Genomic DNA, 22339 nt, shown 5'->3' with positions numbered 1-22339 from the left:
GATTCCGGTCTCTACGGCCCTAGCGCAGTGTGTCCATTCGGAAATTCGGAACTTCCTTGGATTTGTACTTCCTTGGATGATAGCGACTAAGGAAGCAGCAGTCGCAGTCAGAGTTGACATTGAACTAATTTTACCCAAAATTGCAACAAAAAATACAGTTATGGCAATTTGAAAGTAATGCAATTCGATTCCGTACACCCTTTGTGAGCACAAGATACAGTTTTCAAATTATAAGTTTGTTTATAATTTCGAGTGAGTAATTACCTACTCGGATATTTTCAAGTCGGTAGTGTAACCCATTACTATCCACGTCCTCCGTTGGTCCTGACGGTTACTGAATTTCACAATAAAAATAAATGTTTCCACAAATTACGTTACGCATGCACTACGGAAGAAAATAGTTGAACACTATAAAACAGGATCTTTTTTCACGGTCCTGTTTGCGTAACGTACCAATGTCAATATTCCACAATTCATGGCATTTTATTCACGAATTTGGGAACGCTTTTTTCGTGCTAGCAGAACTTCTATCATAGACTAACAGACATAACACTTTAAGGGAATTCCCTCAAAAAACATCGATCCGGAAATTTTCCCAGAACACTAGCTCCACCTTTTATTCACGGTCCCAAACACTCATTTGCTGATGGGTTACCCCTCTGGTTTGGGAACAATTTTTCGCTAGTGGTCTATCCCCCACATGCTTGTTCATATGTCAGTGGCGCCATAATTTCAAATGTGGCCACAGTCCCAACTACAAATATATTTGAAATGACCGTTAAGACGGGCGAAGTACTATTTTCGAGTGTTATGTCTGTTAGTATGTGCTTCTATGTTCACAAATATGTGACCAAGGCTATGTTAAGTTCTGCACTGCTCACTCATAAATGTCATGTGATTTTGTCACCAATTTGCACCAAATCAAACCAGCTCAATAACACAACAACATGACGACGAAAGTATTTGTATCCCAGGTGTGTAGTACTACTATAAACATCGAAGAGCACCAGTTCCACAATTCGTCAAATTCTTATCAAACTCACAAATAAACCATTCTGTAACCGTAAAATTTCCGAATCTGCCTTTGACTAGACTCCAATGAAAATGAATCTATCCGGAGGAACCTCACCTCAGCAAAACCTTTCTTAAAACATTCAAATCCGCTAATTCCACACAGTACCAGCAAGTGACGATGTGATAGTATGTCTTAGATTTGTACTTGACTCGCCGCTAGGTGCAGCTGATGTTGGTGAAGCTGCGATTCTTGGAACGCCTGTTGCTGCTGACTGTGCAGGTCAAGATCTTGGCTGCTGCCATTGCTGCTACTTAGCGGTACCGGATGGTGATGATGATGATGATGATGATGATGATGAGGTTGATGGTGATTAGGATGTGGAAGTGGCTGAGGTTCGAACAGTCCACCGGTACTACTACTGCTCTGCTGATGATGATGGTGGTGGTGGTGAGGATGATGATGATGGTGATGATGCGCTGACTGTTGATGTTGATGCTGATGGTGCTGCAATTTTGGGGATGTGCTAAAGTCGAACAAGTTTGTGTTGAAGTTACTGGTGCTCCATCACGTGTATTCCGAGCGCCAACTCTGTTAAATGAAAAACGAACAAACAAAGTGATACCTTAGAGATGAACCAACCGTAAATCGACGAAAACAGCTACTCACCATCGAGTTGAGTCCCAGGTGGTACGATTGCGTGTGCGGTCCCATTCCACCTCCTAGCGCGGCGGCACCACCGAACCCACTCTGCAGACTGCTGGACGATCCGAGGGCACCCATCCCGGTTGTGTACCATCCACCGTGCATGTGTGTGTGCGCTGGATGCAACCCACCCGATAGATGACTGTGCTGACCTGTACCGAAAAGCGGGTATGGAAAATGGACCCAGTTAAACAAGACACTTTAAGGAGCAACAAATCGATAACACCTACCCATCGAACCAGGGAACGCCCCCGGGAACGACTTGTTGTGGTCCAGTGGCTTCATCAGGTCACCCAAATGGTGGCCACCCAGTGGAAGACACGAGCCGGGCATTCCCTTCTTCTTCTTCGATTTGGACGATAACTTCCGATTTCGTGTTTGGATCCCTTCCTTCTTCATCGTTAGCGGCCGATTCACCTACCGGGGAAAATATACGGAAAAAATCGGAAATTGGTAAGTGAGAAAATGACACTCGTTGGAGCAGCAATCTAAACAAAGGAAACAATGCATGGGGTGGCGATAGATTGTAGAACAAATGACAGAATAAATACTTCTAATTCACTGCCGGACGGAGGGGCGCGCGTGGTTCTCTCTCCTTCCATTCGTAGTGTTCCAAACACGTGCGTCAGTTTGTCCGTCCGTTCGTCCCGTGTGACGCGTGTGTGGCGCGCGGGTTCGCAGCTGAAAATGCGTTACGCTCGATTTAGTCGCGACATCGACCACGGATGCGTTAAGATGCGCAGTTCGACAGCACTGATCTTCGCTGGTGGCGGTGGCGGTCGTTCGCTAGGACGGTTGTTTATTTTTTGCACTTGAAGCCAGTCAACCGTCCGCGGAAAATGAATGATAGAGTACGCAAACCACATTCCCCTAATTAGAAAGATCTCTGTTCTCGGAATCTCAGATCCTAATCGATGGCAGCCGCCGTTATGCTGGTGCTTATTATGTTTTGCAAATTGAGGCGATGTTGAGTGATGGTCGTCGTATCGCACGGATCGGGAAGGTTTTATTCTGGGTCAATTTGTGTGAGCTTCGTTCGAGCAGAGTTTAATTGCAACAGAAAAGCGTTATAATTGTTTCATTTGCGGTAATTGTTGATTGCACGAAATTCCGCAGCGGTCGTTCGAAAAGCATACTATCGAGAGCAAAATTATTTTTAATGGTTTTCGAAAGTTTTGCAGCATTTTACACATGTGGGGAACTGCATCGGCTCTACTAGAGAACTTGTTCATGTTACTTCAGGACTTATTTTAAGCTTTTAAAATATATTAAAAATGATGGAAAGTTCCAATATATTCATTGTTTGCAGAAAAAGCGAATTTTGGCGGCGGTTTGTCGAGTTTAGCGGAGGCTACTTTGAAGGGCACTCTCTGGAATGCTATCAGACACACAGCGCCTTCGTATCAATTAAAATATTCTCAATGATCTTTCTGTCATTCTGTCAAGAATGCTTCATAGCTAGACAGAATCAAATTCAATTTGTTAAAGAATCTTCCTGACCCTTTAAGAACGAATTTGCTTAATTTGTTCACAAAATTCCTAGAGCAAAATGTTATTCCACAGGACAAGAGAGACTTAATTGAATATCAAAATGACATAAAATTGAAAACAAGTTTTCTATTTTAAGTCCACTATATTGTAAGCACAACTAGGATGCACTTCAAGAGTTAAACTTGTACTACATTACATAGATATCTTTCTCTTGAATTGCACACGCACTACTATACCGGATTTATTTGTATATCGAGAGCATTTTAGAATCAATCTCCGAGCACAATTCATATCGGCCGACTACTGTACTTCTCCGTAAGCAGAGCGTGCCAGAAAAAACATCTTCATCCGTGCAATGCATTTTTTAGGCTCTTGACGTTTGACGTTATCTTGTTTTAATTTTTTTGAAAGTTCAATGGAATAACAAATCAAAAAGGCAAGACATCGAAAAATCTTATCCTCAGGATTTTGGACGCTTGGACTGCAACGGGCGGAATATTACTAGATACACAGGTTGACTCTGCAAGAGCAAGACGGCGAAAGATTGTTTTACGCTGATTTATGACATATGACGTCTATTATCTTGGTCAAAATGTTCAAGAGTGCCTCTAGAGCAGCAGTAGGTGTTGTCGAGAACGCACCAGCCATCGCCATCAGGCCCATCCTCTGAAGATGGTTTAACTTTGATTGGATTGTCATGACTTCTCCCTTCTGCCACCAAACAAGGCACCCGTATGCCAGTATTGGTCTAACAATTGTTGTGTAGATCCACTGAATGTACTTGGGTTTGAGTCCCCAAGATTTGCCGAAAGTCCGTCTACATTGGCTGAAGGTGAATGCAAGCTTTCTTGATCCTGAAATCGATGTGAGCTGTCCAATTATGTTTCGAGTCAAGAGTTACCCGAACATAGCTAGCTTGATCTGTGACAATAATTTCAAAGAACTGCAACGGACAAGCTCCGGTTGTAATCCTTCGTTGCGTCAAAAGCAATATTATCTATGTAGATTAACTGATAGTCCTACATGAAGACACTATTGCTCAACAACACATAAGGCTTGTTGCATCAAATCAAAAAGTGTGTTAATGCTAATACCGGTGATCATTATATGACCAGCACCGGCGAAACCATACGTCGGAAACCCAAGCTCATTAAGTCTCCTCAACAAGCCATTGGCGACAAGATTCCATAGAAGTGGTGACAGCACACCACCTTGAGGACATCCGCAGACACTCAGTTTCCTTATCAAGTAGAGAGTCTTAACGATGAGCACAGATGTCGGTTGCTAAGCATTGCGTGTATCCAGTTCGTGATATATGAAGGTACTTCATGACCTCGTGCTGATTTCTCAATGTTGTAGACAATATTGTGTAACAGGGTGGTAATGGACTTGATATGCATGTTGCATTGCATCGCCCAAGCTAACATCCCAAACGTAGTGGTCGATTAAACGTTCCACTGATTCGAGAAGGAAGGAGGTCAAACTGATCGGTTTAAAGCTCTTTGCCTCCTCGTAAGTGACGCGGCCACCTTTGGGAATGAATTTGACGGTTATTTTCTGCCACGCTAATGGAATGTATCCTATTGCAAGACTACAAGTTAGCATTGGAGGTGTAGCTTAGCGTATGAAAAAGGTTTTCATGAAATCATTGAGTAGAGGAAAATTGTTATGTCAGAAGTAATGTTGCATAATTCCCAGTTTTGGGCCACTTCTTGGACCCGGTTATGGGTCACCTTGAAAAAGCATACGCCGCAGTTATTGAGTTAGCTATTTATTGCAACACCTAGTATATATATATTACTTAGCATATAAATAATCGCAACGAATGTTTTTGTACAAAATACAAAACCCGGTCCACAACCGGAGACACTGGCGTAGTAGCGACCACAACCTACCCCCTCCACCCCCCGACATATTACGAAGGAATTTTAAAAAATTGAACATGTTCAACAAAAATATGCCTAATATTTTGAATGGAATTCTCAATGTTTCATTTGCAAAAGTTATCTTGTGACGATATTTCCTTGTAATGAAAATTGGCGGAAGACCTAGACATCTATCTGTAGGCTCGTTGTGGAGGCTAGGTCTACCGCCGAGGACTACAACGAGCAGATCGTGGCAAAGCGGGGGAGATAAATGGCTCCTGGTATTCGTGACAAAACTGGGAGCTTATTGGTTAACGAAACGGACATCGGTACCAAGAGAAATTCCGCCACATTCTGTAGTCCTTGACTAACGGCGAGCATGGACTGGAGAGTGTACGAGAAGTATCCCCATAGCGACCAGCAGGCAATTCGCTATCGCATCGGCCAATGGAACCCTGCTGCAGCACGGAGAAGGACGACCGGCAAGCTAAAGTGGAAGAGTGGAAATCTTTAACAAAAACCTCTTTGTTGAGTCGCTTGGACGAACAGCTGAATCAAGTCGTTGATGCGGCTGCTCTAACAAGAAGGATTGTGACGGCTTGTGACGTTCCAATGCCACGAAAATTGGAGCCATGCAGTAGACGGCGTGCAGCTTACTGGTTAAATGAGTAGTTCAGTACGCTACATGCTGCTTGTCTTAGAGCCAGAAGGCGGGCTCAGAGAGCAAGATCGGAGAGTGAGAAAGGAGCGCAAGCGACGTTTTAAAATGGGAGATCACGCTTAGCAAGCCAGTTTGTCATAGGTAGCTGTGCTGGGAAGTTGACATCAATCCCTAGGGGACGCGTACTGAGTCGGCAAGACGAAGTTGAGCGCCCATCGACACCAGCTCAAATATGCCCGGGTAAGGGTTGAGGGTCTCTTCCCGAAGCACGATCCAACTACCTGGTCACCGACACCGTACGGCGAAGAAGAAGGAGCAAACCCAACCGAGTAGCAAGCGACTAACGACGAGCTCAAAGAAGCTTCGATTGGACTAAAATCAAAGAATTGAATACCAAACGTGGTGCTGAAAGCTGCGATCCTGGCATATCCGGACATGTTCAGGATGCTACTGCAGAAGTGCTTAGATACTGCCAAAGTCAGGGAAGTCACCGGGCCATCCAGCCTCGCATAGGTCAATGCCACAGCGCTGCACAGAAGAATGAGCCAGATCATGAAGAGCTTCTTCCAGAGTAGAATAATGTTGTAGGAGACGAACGAAGGGTAGATGAACGGGGACAAGCTGCAAATAGCTCACCACAAGACGGATGTGTTGTTGGCCAGCAACTGCAACGCGGTTTAGCGGATACAGATCACCGTCGAAAGGTAGGTGATTACATCGAAGCGTGCATTGAAGCAATTGGGAGTGACAATCGACGACTGGTTGATCTTTAACAACCACGTTGATTACACCTGCGCAATGTCGGTCTATTATCTAGTGTTTCCTCATCGATACTGCGATATGGGGCTCCTGCCTGGGGTGCGGTGCTGAAAATCCAACGGAACTACGAAAAGCTGAACAGGAAGTTCCGGCTGGTGGTCGTATGAGTACCGGAGGCAATATGCGTTATCGCCGAGATGATCGCCATCTGCATCACCCTGGATATCAAGTGCTACAATCAATGAAACGTCAGAAACGTGAGGAAAATGATGAGAATCGATTCGATGGTGACGTGGCAGCAGGAATGGGACAATATGGAGAAAGGAAAGTGGACCTACCGGCTCATCCAAACTTGTCGACGTGGGTCAATAGAAAGCACGGAGTGATTACCTTCCACCTGAATCAGCTGCTACCGAGCCACGGCTGCTTCAGCAAGTATCTTCATCGATCCGGGTACGCAACGTCACCACCGTTATTCACCACCCGGAGTGTGAGAACGTCGAGGAGACACCGCAGCATGTGGTCTTTGAATGTCCAAGGTTTGAAGCGACGTACAGGGAGCTACTTAAAACGGGAGGACCGGACATCAACCTGGATAATGACAAGCCACGTAAAGACGTGGAACGCAGTAAACAGAGTTGTGATGTAGATCATGACCGTCTAACAGCGGAAACGGCCTGATAAACATCGTGCAACGGTTTCGGGATAGCAATCACCGCCAGGGAACTACGCAGGAATAAGCTAGATCCACCGTCAAGGACCAGTCGAGTAGATTACAACAGAGCACCGAGTATGAGTCGTCGAAACGCCAGCGAACCGGATGCCACGCTCCATCCGGAATCGTCAGACCGACCACGGTTGTTCCGTAGAAATATTGCGAAAACCAAAGAAGACTGGGTATTGGGAGAAGTTTTTTCGCCAGGGAACTCTCCATCATCGTAAGCTAGATTCACCGCTGGGGACTATACTGAGTAGACTGCGACGAGACACCATCAGTCGCGGGTCATCGGGGCACCAGTGAACTGATTGGCTCGGTTTCGGGAGAACTTCTCTCGCCGGGGAACTCTCTGTCGGAGTAGGTCAGGACCATCGTCGGGGATTAGACCGAGTAGATCGCAAACCAGTCGAGGAGCTAAATAGCTCATCAAGGAAGTAGTGCTAAATGGCACAAGAAGAGAACTAAAGGGCTTAAAAAGTTGCGCTATATGGCACCGGTCACGGAACCAAAGGGCTCAAGAAGTTGTGGTACTGAAACCAAAGAAGAATCGGTACCGGGAGAATTTCTTTCGCCAGGGAACTCTCCGTCAGTCAGTCAGATACACCGCAGGGAACTAGACTGCGTAGACCAGTCGCGCGGGGCTCCAGTAAACCGGACGCCCTACTCTATCGGAATCGCCGAACTGACCTCGTCACCTGGCTGGTTGGCTCGCTTTCGAACTTCTCTCGCCGGGGAACTCTTCGTCGGAGTAGGCTAGACCCATCATCAGGGACTAAACCGAGTAGTAAACTTTCTTACTTCAAGTCCTTGCTCTTCTTAAACTTTCTTGCTTTAAATCCTTGCTCTTCCTTGAGTACTATGGCTCTTAATATTTGAAAAATATTGTACCTTCCAGTCCCTGGCTAATTAAATGTTGTTACAATATAAACAATTTCAAATTGGACATCAATTTCAACTAAATTAGTGAGATTCAAAATCATTTTGCCTGTACTAATTCGTGATTTTTTCTGAAACAAATTTTGTTGTATTAACGAAATATAGTAGAATAAAAGTACCCTGAATTGGAATCAAAAGTATCTCCAATACTAGAATGCGAGCTAAGAAAATCCGACATTTCCAGCTACGAGCTTCAAACCCGCGGCTCTGCACTCAAATGACCGCCGATTTATTCCGAAAATTTATCGCACTAATCAACGCAAATTTTAATGGCAACAAAATTTATCTCGCAATAATCATCTCTCATTAATCTGAAGGAGATGACGAAGTACGCGGCGAGGGCACCGCACTCCACTGCAACCAACCGATGTGCATCTGCTGCGCTCTCAGTTCGTTGCGGCGGCCACGGATGGATGACGGCGGCATAATTACCGACGTTAGATGGTATACCGAAGGAAACAGAACGCCAATTACTGCGTTAATTTCTTCATCTTTCTTCTGCCAGCCCCCGTCACAGAGAAAGCCGGCTGCGTCTCACTAGTTTTCGAAGCGGTTAACCCTCTCCCGTCATCCGGACCGGACCGGACCGAAGGATATGGATTGCCTGCACTTAGCAAGGGGCTTCTGGAACGGTCAACTTGGACCGTTGATTCGCCGGGGAAGATTAAATGTTTGAGCATTTTCCTGAAAGCTACCGCGAGACCGCCAGCTATTCATCTCACACGTGATCGCTGAGCCGGTTCGGTTGTAATCTACCGTTTCGACAGTTGTCATAACAGAGATTAGTGAGTGCTACCTACCAGAAAGGCAACCATCAGATCGCAGCTGCTGGACGGCACGCGGTTGATAATCGATCCAATCGGCTTAGCTAGGTCGGTCATCAATATGGGTTCTGCGGCTGATGCAGCCTGGTACGGCGGAGGAAGAAGCGGAAAAATTTCCACCCAATCAATTAACGTGACATCTTACGTGCGGTCGACGGCTGTAAAACCGATTGTAACACCTTATCGAAATTGGCTTCGTTGGCGCCCGAAACGAACTCGGTCCGACAACGGTTGGGCGCCGCCCGGTCGTTCGGCGGTTTTTGGGGGTCCGATGTGCATGAAGCAAACCAAGTAAGTAGCAAGCCCTTATCAGCACGACACCTTTTCCTGCAAGTCATTATTGGCAGCTTTAAATAGGTGCAAAAGCGAATCGCAATAAGCTGCGGCTCCTCCTGATCGGATTAACGTGGCTTTAGTTGACTCATCGGCTGCAATGATTTCTTGCGGTTCCATATCGGGGGGAAAGGGAGTTAGTCAACTATGGGAGGTTATCTATATTGGGAAATGACGTGAGTGGGTGTTTTAATGGTAGGCGGGATAAAGGGATCTTTTTCGGTGCACAAGTTGGTATCTATATAATTACTTTGTGAAATTTTATTACGATAGTTTGGAGTTTCTTTAAAATAATAGTCGATTCCTGGTACATTCAAGATGCATAGCGATTCGTTGAAGGAATTGTTTTCAAAATTGAAATCATTTTCAGTCGGCCATATGTTTCGTTCAGCAGTTCAAAGTCGATGATATTAAAAATCTAATCCGATAGTTATAAAATTCTCAACATTCCCGATCTGTTAAAGTTTAGATAACATCCTACAAAAACATCCTGTTAACATTTCTTCAGAAAACCAGAAACAGGCGCCACTCAATACTACACTTCTTCAGGGGGAAAACTCCTGCTCTCATATACGTTTTCCCTCACTTGTACACCGGAAGGAGTCACCAAGCGGGGTATAAATTTACCACTTATCAGCACGCAGCATCGCTGAATTGCTCTCCTTCGATCGACCGTCCCGTCATCGGCATCACCAGCCCTGAACAATAAAAGAAAAGCGCGCGTCCCGGTTGAGATAAGACATTTTTCTCACCCTCCACCAGCAGAGCAGGGGTTCAGTTCAGTTTGTTTGTCGGATTACGGGGTCCGTGCAGTTGCAGCATTCGGCGGCAGTAGCAGCAGAAGCAGCAACCAGGAGGAAAAGTGTATGAATTTTTCATGGCCTTACCGTTCGAGAGGAAGACAACAAAAAAGTAGACATAAGACGAAGGGGAAACTGTAACGCCGCATGACTGATGGGTAAGTGAAAAATCGTTTAACCGACAGTGACGAGAAGCCAATCGGATATGGGAGGAAAAAGTGACGCTTGGTTTGGGCTGAATTGGCGATTAACTTCCCGAGGGGTAGCGTGAGCGGCTGCATTGAGATTGGTTTTTATTCTTGTGGACATAGGCTTCAGAGCGGGACATCGATGGGAAATCGCTGATTGTATCAGAGATTTTATTGTAGTAATCAGGGTAGGAATTGGTATAAAAGTATGAACACTGAAAACGTTCACCACAGAATATCCACATGTGGGGTTAGTATACAAACTAAAGTCTGTCCACGTTAAATTTCAGACACTTTTTATCAACCGTAGCTTTCGAAATATTCCGTGAGCCGGTGCAATGTTTAACTAACATGACAGATCAAGTTCTCCAAATTATTATGTTGTACAACATATTTCTAGAGAAAATTTTCATTAAGTGGAAAGTGACAGTGAGAGATTCACTTTGTTTACTTCCTCTTCTGTAAATAATTCGGTCACTAAATGACCTATAGAATTCGACTTCGTCTCATCAGAATCCGACATTAACACAGTGATAGGAATGAGTTACCACCGGATTGACGCTTTCGATAAAATGTCTCTTTCGGCAAAACGACGCATTCGGAAAAATGACACTTTCGGTAAAATGACTTTCGACAAAATTACTTTTGACGAAATGACACGGCAAAATGACACTTTTAGTAAAATGACGCTATCGGTAAAATGACACATTCGTCAAAAAGACGTTCGGCAAAATGACTCTTTTAATAAAATGACAAATGACTTTCGACAAAATGATACTTTCGACAAAATGACACTTTCGATAAAATTGCAGTTTTGGTAAAACGACACTATCGGTGAAATAATACTTTCAGCAAAATTACACTTTCGGATAAATGACACTTTCGGCCAAAATAATACTTTCGGTCATAATAACATTTTCTGTCAAATGACACTTTCGGTCAAATAACTCCGCTAAATGATGCTTTCGGCCAAATGATATTATCGGCCAATCGACACTTTCGACCAAACGACACTTTCAGACAAACTACACTTTCGACCAAATGACATTTTCGGCTAAATGACACTTTCGGCCAAATGTCATTTTAGATCAGATGACATTTTAGATCAAATGACACGTTTGGCCAAATAACACCTTCGACGAAAATAACACTTTCTGCAAAATGACACTTTCGGGCCAAATAACGCATTTGGCCAAAGCAACACTTTCGGCAAAATGACACTTTCGATCAAATGACACTTTCGGCAACATGACACTTTCGGCCGAATAATACTTTTGGCCAAGTGACAGTTTCGGCCAAATTATACGTTAACTCTTTTGGTCACAATAACACTTTCGGAGAACATGACACTTTCGGCCAAAATAACACTTTCAGTCAAAAACACTTTTGGCCAAATGACCCTTCCAGCCAAATGATCCTTTCGGCCAAATGACCCTATCGGTCAAATAACCCTTTCAACCTAATGATACTTTCAGCCAAATGACACTTTTGGAAAAATGACACCTTCGACCAAATGGCACTTTCGGACAAATGACACTTTCGGTCAAATGACACTTTCGGCAAAAATAACACGTTCGGCTAAAATGACAGTTTCGGCAAAATGATACTTTCGGCGAAAATGACACTTTCGGCTAAAATAATATTTTCGACCAAAATAACATTTCCGGCAAAATGACACTTTGGGGAAATGACGCTTTCGGTCAAATGACACTTTCGATCAAATGATTTTCCGCCAAATTATACTTTCGGCCAAAATGACACTTCCGCAAAAATGACATTTTCGATTAAAATAATACTCGACTAAAATGACACTTTCGGCCAAATGACATTTTCGGCCAAAATAACACTTACGCTCAAAATGACACTCGGCCAAAATAACACTTTCGGCCAAAATGACAGTTTCGGTCGAAGCACACTTCTGGTCAAATTACCCTTTCGGCTAAATGACTCTTTCGGTCAAATAACCCCTTCGGCCAAATGCACCTTTCGGCCAAACGGCTCTTTCGGGCCATTCGGCTAAACGAAAAATTCGGCCAAACAGCATTCGGTCAGATGGATTTTGGTCAATTGACCGGGTTTCTGAGTTTAGATCTTCTGAGATCTGCTCAACCTGAGTACAATGAGTGCTTCTTGAAACGTTGTTGCGCAGTGATCGTTGACTTCAAAACGTGTCGGGAAGTGGAACGCTTGTTAAAGAAGAAAATTTTGGATTGTCTGATATGATGTTAAACTCATTCAGCTTCACCATGTCCAAGCTGTGGTGCTTGTGCAGTTCAGTGCTCATGTCTGACTAGATCAATTTACCTACAGGAACAGCATGGCATATTTCGTTGATAAAATAACCCCTATATGGAGGACAATGAAGTCGACGTTAAACTACATGATTTGTCACCTGGTACACCTGATAGCGCAAATGGTAGTCATTAAATATGATCCATTCCCTATAGTATACGGTTGGAACGAATGCGGCTAACGCGCCCTATACCTTCCTTTATGAGCCTGGCACCCTCTATGCACAAACCACACTGCGCACATATAACCAACAAACTGTCACTTGTCAGTTCTCTAAACAATTTGCACATTATGGAAAACCGTGTGTAGAAACCCCCAAGACAAAACCTCTACTACAACCGATAAAACCACCAAAGTCTCAGTCCCAAAGTTAAAGCACAGACAATTGTGTTTTAACTTTGGGACAGTAACGACGGTTAAACCACAAACGAATAATGAATCGACAACAATAACGAATGTTGTAGCAGCAAACAGTGCCGCCAAACAAGATACAGACAACAAGAAGGAAGGCTTCACAACCGTAGCCAGTAAAACGAAGAAGCAATACAAAACAATCGACCGTGATCTTCAAGACAACAGTAGCGACGATAGTATGGACAAAAGTAACGATCAAGTAAGCAGACTGAATGACCTTAAAGCATTGTCAGTTGATGCCAAAAATGATCCATCGCGTACGAAAAAAATTTCTGCTCGCAAATTCAATGTAAACACATTAAAGTATTATTTTTATTTTTTATAAATGTAAAAAACCAACGGCTTCTTTAAGCTCACGAATCGAGCCGTGCCAAATAAAGGAATTGGGAAAAAAATCGTAACCCAAACCCAATAGAACTGAGTACGCATCAAATGCACTACATAATAAATCTCACGCTCTATTCCAATTGCCCCAACCTAAGACAAACACTAGACCCATGATAATACGATGCATTCTCTCTCTCAAGTGCTCTTAAAAATCGTCAAATATTGCACAGCTCGAACGCATATGACGTTAGAAAATCAGATACGCCATGTATAAAAAAATACCGTAACACTCACAACCGGGAGTCCCTTTCACCTCAAACTTCTCCAAATTCGTATGATTTTTCTCCGTCGAGATCCTAATCGGTTGCAATTTCTCACTGCTTTCGGTACCCTACCCGGCCGTCGACAGACCAACCAACCATCCTGACGACTGGTATGCCGGAGGATCACTTTCGCCCGCTTACCTTGTGCACTATGCAGCAGCGTAAAAAAAGTGGAAGTCCTCTTTAAATCTGTCAATTGTCAAAGTGCTGCCGTAGCATTTCCATTTCCTCCTGGCTTCCGCCTTATCCTTGCGCGCCACCCCGATCCGTCCGAGATGTCGGTCCAGTGGTTCTATTGTACGGAAATTATATACATTTTTTTCTCCTCCTCGCAGCAGCAGCAGTGTGGCAGTTTGTTGATTCTTTTCGTTTATTTTTCTCCTGTTATTATTTTTCACGTTCCTTGGCCCGGTTTGTCATACTGTCCTGCGCAGGTATAGAGAAATCACTTATAATGTGTAATTGAAACCATTGCGCCGTGAATGGGATCCGACGAGGATCAATTACCGATTTTTTTTTGTTGCGCTCGCTCTTTTGATTCGCCAAACCCTCCCGGAGTGCGGATGCCAAATTGCTAGGTTATGTTTGTTTTGTTTGTGACGAAAGCGATCGGGTGTTCGTCGTTGAATGCGGTCCTGCAGACATAAGTTTTGTCGTTCAATGAGCTAACTCAAGTGAGACTGACAGAGCCAGAGAGAGGTTCATTTCATCGTCGCTATTATCCGAAGCTCGGATGTGTCGTGGAGTGTGGAAATGAAAATTGTATCGTTTTATTATTGAATGAAGGGATCCTGCTCTCAGGTCGTCCCGACGGGATCCATTCAATCAATAATAATGATACAGTTTCGATGAGCGGCACTGCTTTTAGTTGCGCAGAGCACAAAGAAAAGCCGAGAATGCAAATTGTTTAACGCATCGTCGAGCGTTCAAGATTGCCGGGTGTGCGTCGGGACAGATGAGAGCCTTGTATTGTAAGGTACGTGGCACAACCGTCACACAGGGTTTAGTAATCAGTGGCGTAGCCAGGGAGGGGTTTTGGGGGTTAAACCCCCCCCCCCCCCCAAACCAAAATTAATTGGATTGAAAAAAAAATTGATGCTGACGAATTTAATTTAATATTCCACAAAATATTTTTGGAAAAATATTCTCTGATCACTACATTGAGAACTGTGTTTAAAGCGTCATGAGAACTTTTGGAAAATTATGGGAAGGGGATCTTGTAACTTATCTCTTAGCCAAAATCCCATAGTTGTCAAATTACTTCAATGTAAAATAAAATAACTGTCTGAATTATTATGAGCTCATTTTTGGAAAGATGCTTCAAAATATGGATTAGAGACAATTTTTCGAATGGGAATCTAAATTTGAATAGGTTGTTTACCGAAAACTTACATACATTTTAACATTTGCTGAAAATGTATTTTTTTAGATTGTGTAGAGTTTAGACAACAATTCAATATGGTTAACAACAAGAATAACATTTCAGAAACTAGTTGAAAGCTGATGTAATTTTGTCTCTAGCAGGTCAGGATCGGTTTTATGAGCATTGGATTTTTGTTGTATTATCAACTATATGAATAGCCTCTTAGCAGGATGCAATGAATGGCGTACTAAAATTTTGTGTACTACGTTCTAGTACTGCAAGTTGTGAGGTTGACTAATAAAGAAAAGTAAAATTAATGCTCGATAAATTTTTAACGGTCACGATCACATTCATTCGAAACTGCCAAATTTCGATGTTAAGTAACATTGAAGAATTTCAAAACGTAAAACTGTTCATCTGCTGATAGAATAATTTTTACGGTTAATCCTCCTAGAAGTAATTATAGACAAGAATTACTCTTCAACCAAATTTGGGTTGAGACTTAATGTCTCCAGCAAAGTTTTCGAAAGTGCTATTTCAAACAACTTTGTCAAAGACATATATATCCCACATATTCAGAGTACCCAAATATAGTAGTAGAAAACCTTTACAACAAGCTATTCTGAAATTACTGTATTTGATAAATCTCTTCTGCGGTAATTAAATAATAAATTCACATTGCGTTCAAGGTGCCTTTGAAGCTTACAAAAAAATAAGGGAATTGGATATAAAACAAATAATTCCCAGATATTAAAAGGACTCAAAAACACAAACAGTGATTCCATTTTCAGGAGCTAGCATCAATTCGGCGCAAGCTTAGTCCGCCCACCAAGTTAGTGTCGGATTCTGATGAGATGAAGTCGAAACGCAAGCTTCAGTTCCATCCATCCATAATTTAGTTATAGCGCAGAAAAAAATAGTTTTCACCTAAATTTTTCTTCGCTTAGAAGAAATATAGCAGGCCCAGTCCATTTAAATCCCTATATGTTGAATTCATGTAGCCTTCATATTTTCAACAAAATTGTTTGAAATGACATTATCAAAAACTTTGCTGAAGGCACTATGTCTCTTAATATTTTTGAAAAATTAATTCACCATAATTACCTCTATGAGAGTTAATCACTAAAATTTCTATATCAAAGCTGGCGCTGTTTTATGTTGATAACTTCCCGAAGTTGTCAAACCTTCAAAGTCAAGGATTATTATATTAGGTGATCTTGAACGTTGAAAATTTTTAGATCATTTATCCCACTTTAAAAGATCGCAATTTTTGACTTCATTGACATATTATACAAGAAAATAATCTATAGAGGCTTGAAAACTGTTCCATGTTGATCCTTCTTGTTTGTAGACTGGAATGACATCTGTTAGACTACTTATGTTTTTGAGTTTCCAATAATTTATCAAACTCATATTAAATTTTAGCATTTTTTCAAAAAATTTGCGATTTTCATCAAAACCCCCTCCAAACCAAATTTCTGGCTACGCCACTGTTAGTAATAGTATGCGGTTCTGTTTGGAAGATTTGGTGGTACGTTTGCATCAACAGTGGAAGGTAGGGCGGTTCTTGAGTTGCTTGCAATATCGAGATTTCGAAATAAAAAAAAATCTGTAACCCTTAATTCAAAATAATTTTAAATTTTTGGTTCGGTTTTCATTCGAACCAGAATCACTCACAGAAAAACCAACGGACTTGGCGAGAATCTAGAACTTATTTGAATTTTTTGAAAGCGATATATGGCCGAGTGTTATGTTGGCCAAAAGTGTTATTTTGGCCGAAAGCGCTATGTTAGCAGCCATTTTTGTCATTTTGACCGAACGTGTTATTTTGACGAAAGCGTCATTGGGTCATGTCATTCTGGGCGAACTCGTTATTATGACCGAAAATGTTAGTTTGGTTGAAAGTCTCATTTTACCGAAAGGGTCATTTTGGCCGAAAGTGTCCTTTTAGCTGAAAGTGCCATTATGGCCGAAAATGTCATTTTGGCCGAAAGTCATTTTTGTCGAATGTGTCATTATGCCGAAATTGTCATTTTAGATGATTGTGTCATTTGGCCGAAAGCGTCATTTGGTCGAAAATATCATTTTAGCCAGCTGTCATTTGGCCGAAAGTGCCACTTGGTCAAAAGTATGATTCGACGGAGTCAATTGGTCGAAAGTGTCATTTGACCGAACGTGTCATTCCGACACTGTTAATTGACCGAAATTGTCATTTTGCCGAATGTGCTATTTTGACCGAGAGCGTTATTTTGGTGACAAGTATTACTTTGGGTAAGTGTTATTTTGGGCAAAAGTGTTTTTGGACGAAGGTGTCACTTCGGTCGAAAATGTCATTTTGGCCGAAAGTGTCATTTTGGCCGAAAGAGCCATTTTAACCGAAAGTGTCATTTTGCTGTAATTCTTATTTGACCGAAGGTGTCATTTGGCTGGAAGAGTCCTTTAGCCAAAAGTTTCATTTGACCGAAATCGCCATTCGAGTGAAAGTGTCATTTGACCGAAAGTTTCATTTTGCCGAAAGTCTAATTTTGACCGAAAGCGTTATTTTGATCGAAAGTGTAATTTTGGCCAAAAGTGTTATTTTGGTCACAAGCGTTATTTTGGCCGAAGGCGTTTTTTTGGCTGAAAGTGTTATTTGGCCCAAGGAATTTTTTGGCCGGAAGTGTTTTTGGACGAAAGTGTCATTTTGGTCGAAAACGTAATATTGACCTAAAGTGTCATTTTACCGAAAGTGTCATTGTACCGAATGTGTCATTACTGGACAAAATTTACTGAAAGTTTCATTTACCGAAATTATTGTTCTGTCGAAAGCGTCATTTAGCCGAAATTGTTATTTTGTCGAAAGCGTCATTTTACCGAAAGCGTCATTTGGCCAAAAGTATCATTTTACCGAGTGTCATTTTGCCGGATGTTGGCCCAAGAAAATTTAATAGAATGTCACGTTTTCATTGAATTTTGAACACATATATTGGCCCTGTCATTTTGGCTGAAAGCGTTATTTTGGCCGAAGATGTTAGTTTGGTCGAACGAGTCAATTGACCGAAAGTGTCATTTGGCCGAAAATGCCACATCATCGAAAGCATGATTTGACGGAGTCAAGTAGCCGAAAGTGTCATTTTACTGAACGTGTCATTCGACCGACCGTGTTATTTGACCGAACGCGTCATTCGACCGACAGTGTCATTTGACCGAAATTGTCATTTTGCCGAAAGTGTTATTTTGGGCAAAGAGCTATTTTGGCCGAAAGTGTTATTTGGTCTAAGGTGTCATTTCGGCCGAAAGTATCATTTTGGCCGAAAGTGTCATTTTGGCCGAAAATGTCCTTTTGGCCGAAAGAGACATTTTGTCCGAAGTGTCATTTTGCCGAAATTGTCGTTTGACCAAAAATTGTTAATTGGTGGAAATGTCATTTGGCAGAAAGTGTCATTCAGCCGAGTGTGTCATTTGACCGAAAGCACCATTCGACTGAAAGTGTCATTTGACCGAAAGTGTAATTTTGACCGAAAGCGTTATTTTGATCGAAAGAGTCATTTAGGCCAAAAGTGATATTTTGGTCGAAAGCGTTCTTTTGGCCGAAAGTGTTTTTTGGCCGAAAGTGTTATTATGCCCAAGTAAGTATTTTGGCCGAAAGTGTCATTTTGGTCGAAAATGTCATTTTGGTCGAAAGTGTCATTTTGTACAAAAATGTCATTTTGGCCGAAAGTGTCATTTAAGCCGAAAGTGTCGTTTTACTGGAAGTGTCATTTTATCTAGTCATTTTACCGAAAGTGTCATTTATCGAAATTTTTGTTTTGTCGAAAGTGTCATTTTGCCGAAATTGTTATTTTGTCGAAAGCGTCATTTTGCCAAAAGCGTCATTTGGCCAAATGTTGACTCCAGAAAATTTAATCGAATTTCACAATTTCATTGAATTTTTAACACATACATTTGCTAGTTTCACTGGATGTATTAGAAAGGTGGCTTCAAAGTGAAATGTTTTGAACACACCGCGTCTTGTTCAAATTGTACCCAACCTTTTGAATAGGTATTTCCTTTGCGAGAAATTGCTATCTTAGATTTTAAAACGCCATCAGACATGGTTTTCTGACTTTACTTCTTAACCGGAGTAACAATTTTTGTTCTGACAACCACCTCATAACTAGTTTGCAACAAGAAATGCATGGAATTTTTAAAGCAGTTGCGGCAACAAAAATTGCCCGGGAAGCCCCATTCAAAAAATACCCATAATGTTGATGGTATAAATAAATTCTGTCAACCAGAAGTCGACATCTTATGTGTCAAAATTTCTTAAATCATCGATTTCTGCCATCAACTCTTAAACCTTCCAAAAATATCTATATTGTTAGGTTTAAAATTAAATTTGTTTGACTTGATAACGCCATCTTGAATTTTAACCCCCGAAAAACGCAAGGGGTCTCAGAGGCCCGATTAGTTACAGTTCCCTATTTTCAATGAACTTGCAGTTTGAAGTACAAATGATCGAGTGTTTTCGGGCCCTCGATTCTCTCACTGATAAAATAATAAAAATAAGGCTTTTGATATCATTTGGTTTTAGGAGCGATGCTTGTCGAAGTCACAATTTCAGCTAGCTTTATTGAGTGTTGAAAGTGCCTCGGACATCTATTTATAGCATCCGATCGTGAATTGTATTCGAAGCATACCTATATTGGTTATTCTTGACTGACATTTTTAAAATGGCGTCAAGCATCGAAAACCGTCATCTACTCGTCAACCTCGTTCCAAATATACACATATGATCAGGGTGACAATAAATTTTGCTCATCGGGAAATCGCCATCTTGGATTTTAAAATGGCGTACGGAATACAATGAGGCCAATTTTATCAGCCCGTTGGTGTATTTAGTGCTGACAATATGAGGACATATTATTTCCTATAATTTCACGGTATAAACTTTTTATCCTTAGGAGGTTGTCCAGCGTAAAATTAAGTAAAAATCGATTATCTTCGATTATATCACTCTCGATTTTCTCGATTTTGGCTTGGTTCGTCGGCTAACCTGGCCGCTGCGATCCAATTTGTACTGTGAGTTAACTAGATTTCGTTGCATTTTTCATGTGATCAATTGATATAACTCTCCAGGAATATCAAATTTTGTCGAATTCATTAGGCTCACTAAAGCGGGTCAATAAACTGACAAAATCGGGTCTGCATTGTTTAGGCACCTATATAATTTTTGCGAGATCGATAAACTTTGAATCATGTTATAGTTCACGAAGCGAAATGGGATTCATAAATAATACTCCAAGTGTTGTGCGATAGCTCAAGAAATATTATCAAGAATATGGGCGAGAACGATTAGTGATATCTACTAAATTTATAAATTCACGCCTCGAAAACGTAGTCCGATGTCTGTGGTATCTTCGACGAAGTTATTCAAAAGATAATATTCTACAACTTTGACGAATACATCTACTCTCTAAGAATTCTTTTGGAATTTTTTTTGCTCGGTTACTTTATTTTAGTCTAATTAAAAATCTTTTTATTTATAAAGTTACAGAATCATATTGTGAACATATCGTATAAAGAAATATTGGCTCTAAAATAATATCGAAGGTCTCAATCCAAAAAAGGTGGGACGAAACCCACCTTTTTTGGATTGATCCCACTGTGCGGCGGCCCCTCGCAAGCAAACCTGTGATCCACTCGTTTTCCCATCTTATTCAAACTGAAGGGCTATGAACTAGTTTAAGTCAAATAACGTTCATGAAATTGTGAATTATGACTGAAGTTCACAAAAAGCAAATACCTTCGTAAATAAAAGGTTTATACAGGGGAAACGGAAGAAAAATTGAACATCAAATACAATACACATGATTTTTGTTCACGGTACCATTTACAGTCCGTAAATACGGAATTGGTCCAGAATTCATGGCAAACTTTTCAAGATTTTGGGAAAACATTTTTCTCCTTGTCACTAGTTTTTGATGGAAAAACCATCGACTTTCTTTCTCGAAGTGGCAAATTGAAACCCGATGGAGATTCGTCCGCCCATTTCCCGTGTAATGACATCCTCCCTAAGACAAACGGCACACACGCAATGTTTCGGATTTCCGTAGCTACAGTCGACAGTGACGATACACACTGTACGGTTCGGGTATAGAGACGCGAATCGATCGAAGGTCGCTCCGGACGGAAGTTGACTTTCCGGCCTAGGCAGCCCCCGTTACAATACCCGACGGGTGGTGGTGGTGGTGCAGCCGAGGCGTTAAATTAATCACGCATATTCTAGCCGGCGAGGCAGGCAAAGAAAGTCCCTACACGCGTATTTATGGGTTAATCATCCGGTCAGTGGCGAGCGGGAACTGCAGCATCCGCGAATAGTTCCCTAATGGTTTCTAAATCCTTCGGTCGGGTGCTTGTGGGGTGGTAACACAGGCGACGCAACAGTGATTTACGATGGACTATCGTTTATGTGTACAAACATTTCCTTATCCTGTTCGGATTCGATTGATGAGTCGGCATGATTAGTGATTCGGGTATGGGACGATGATGGGGTACAAGTAGAACTAGAACATGGAGGTACTTACATTGTGCAGCTTATAGTACAAGCCGCAAGCATTGCAGACGGGTTCACCACCTTGGTTTCTCCGCCATAGTGTCGTAGTGGTGGTCTTGCAGTTGGCGCATGACGTCCCAGCCCGTCTTGCTGCGCTTTGTAGGGACTGCAAAATGGAAACAGAACACGAAATTTCAGTTAGTGAATTGCTAGATTTCTTTAAAAAAAACCCCATCCCCTAAATCCCTAATTCATCAAACATCATTCAAACTCCCAAGATTCAAAATAAGGAAAATATAAATCACGCATAGAACAACACAGCAAGCGATTCGAGTGATCCGGCTGTCAACTTTAATTGGTAGCTGATCTGTCCGGTCCCGATAGCCATCGCTTTCGATTCTAATTTATACTCCGCTGCCACGCCGTTCCAGTCTATCTTGCCCTGTTGGAACCATCCGGCTTAGAGTGGAAACTAGCAGTAGCAAAAGTCGTCCAGAAAACTCACCACTAATTTGATTAATGTACTGTCTAATTTACTTTTCCTCCAAAGCAAGTATGTACTCGGTGGTCATGGGCCCACACCGTGATCTGGTGTGACATCCCGTCAGTAGCCCCGGTGAAATTTATGCACAAAATGTAGTCAATCTCGGTGGACTACGACCGACGATAACGGGGTGACGGTGACGGCAAAAGACGACTGGAGGTAAATTATCGCTCATTTTGCGCCTGTCACAAATCCGCTGATCTCCTCTGCTATGTAAGGGAACTCAAGTGGAGCTTAGACTGGTGGCAGCAGAAACTCCCCCACAAGTAT

At 42.0% G+C, this 22339-nt stretch overlaps 1 protein-coding gene across 1 annotated transcript; it reads right to left on the bottom strand.

Annotated features, from left to right (window-relative positions):
* Positions 1 to 8: 8 nt before the first annotated feature.
* Positions 9 to 22125, bottom strand: LOC131695724 (GATA-binding factor C-like). Its single transcript, XM_058984220.1, has 5 exons — positions 22063 to 22125; positions 21557 to 21691; positions 1948 to 2134; positions 1682 to 1869; positions 9 to 1603 (listed from the first exon to the last, which is right to left on the bottom strand). The coding sequence occupies exons 1-5, from the start codon at positions 22123 to 22125 to the stop codon at positions 1580 to 1582; spliced, it is 597 nt and encodes a 198-aa protein (XP_058840203.1). The 3' UTR covers positions 9 to 1579.
* Between the last annotated feature and the right edge of the window lie 214 nt (positions 22126 to 22339).

Source organism: Topomyia yanbarensis, unplaced genomic scaffold, assembly GCF_030247195.1.
Source record: "Topomyia yanbarensis strain Yona2022 unplaced genomic scaffold, ASM3024719v1 HiC_scaffold_5, whole genome shotgun sequence".
Lineage (NCBI taxonomy): Eukaryota > Metazoa > Arthropoda > Insecta > Diptera > Culicidae > Topomyia > Topomyia yanbarensis.
The sequence above is the reverse complement of the archived record's forward strand: the minus strand, read 5'-3'. Positions and strand labels throughout refer to the sequence as shown.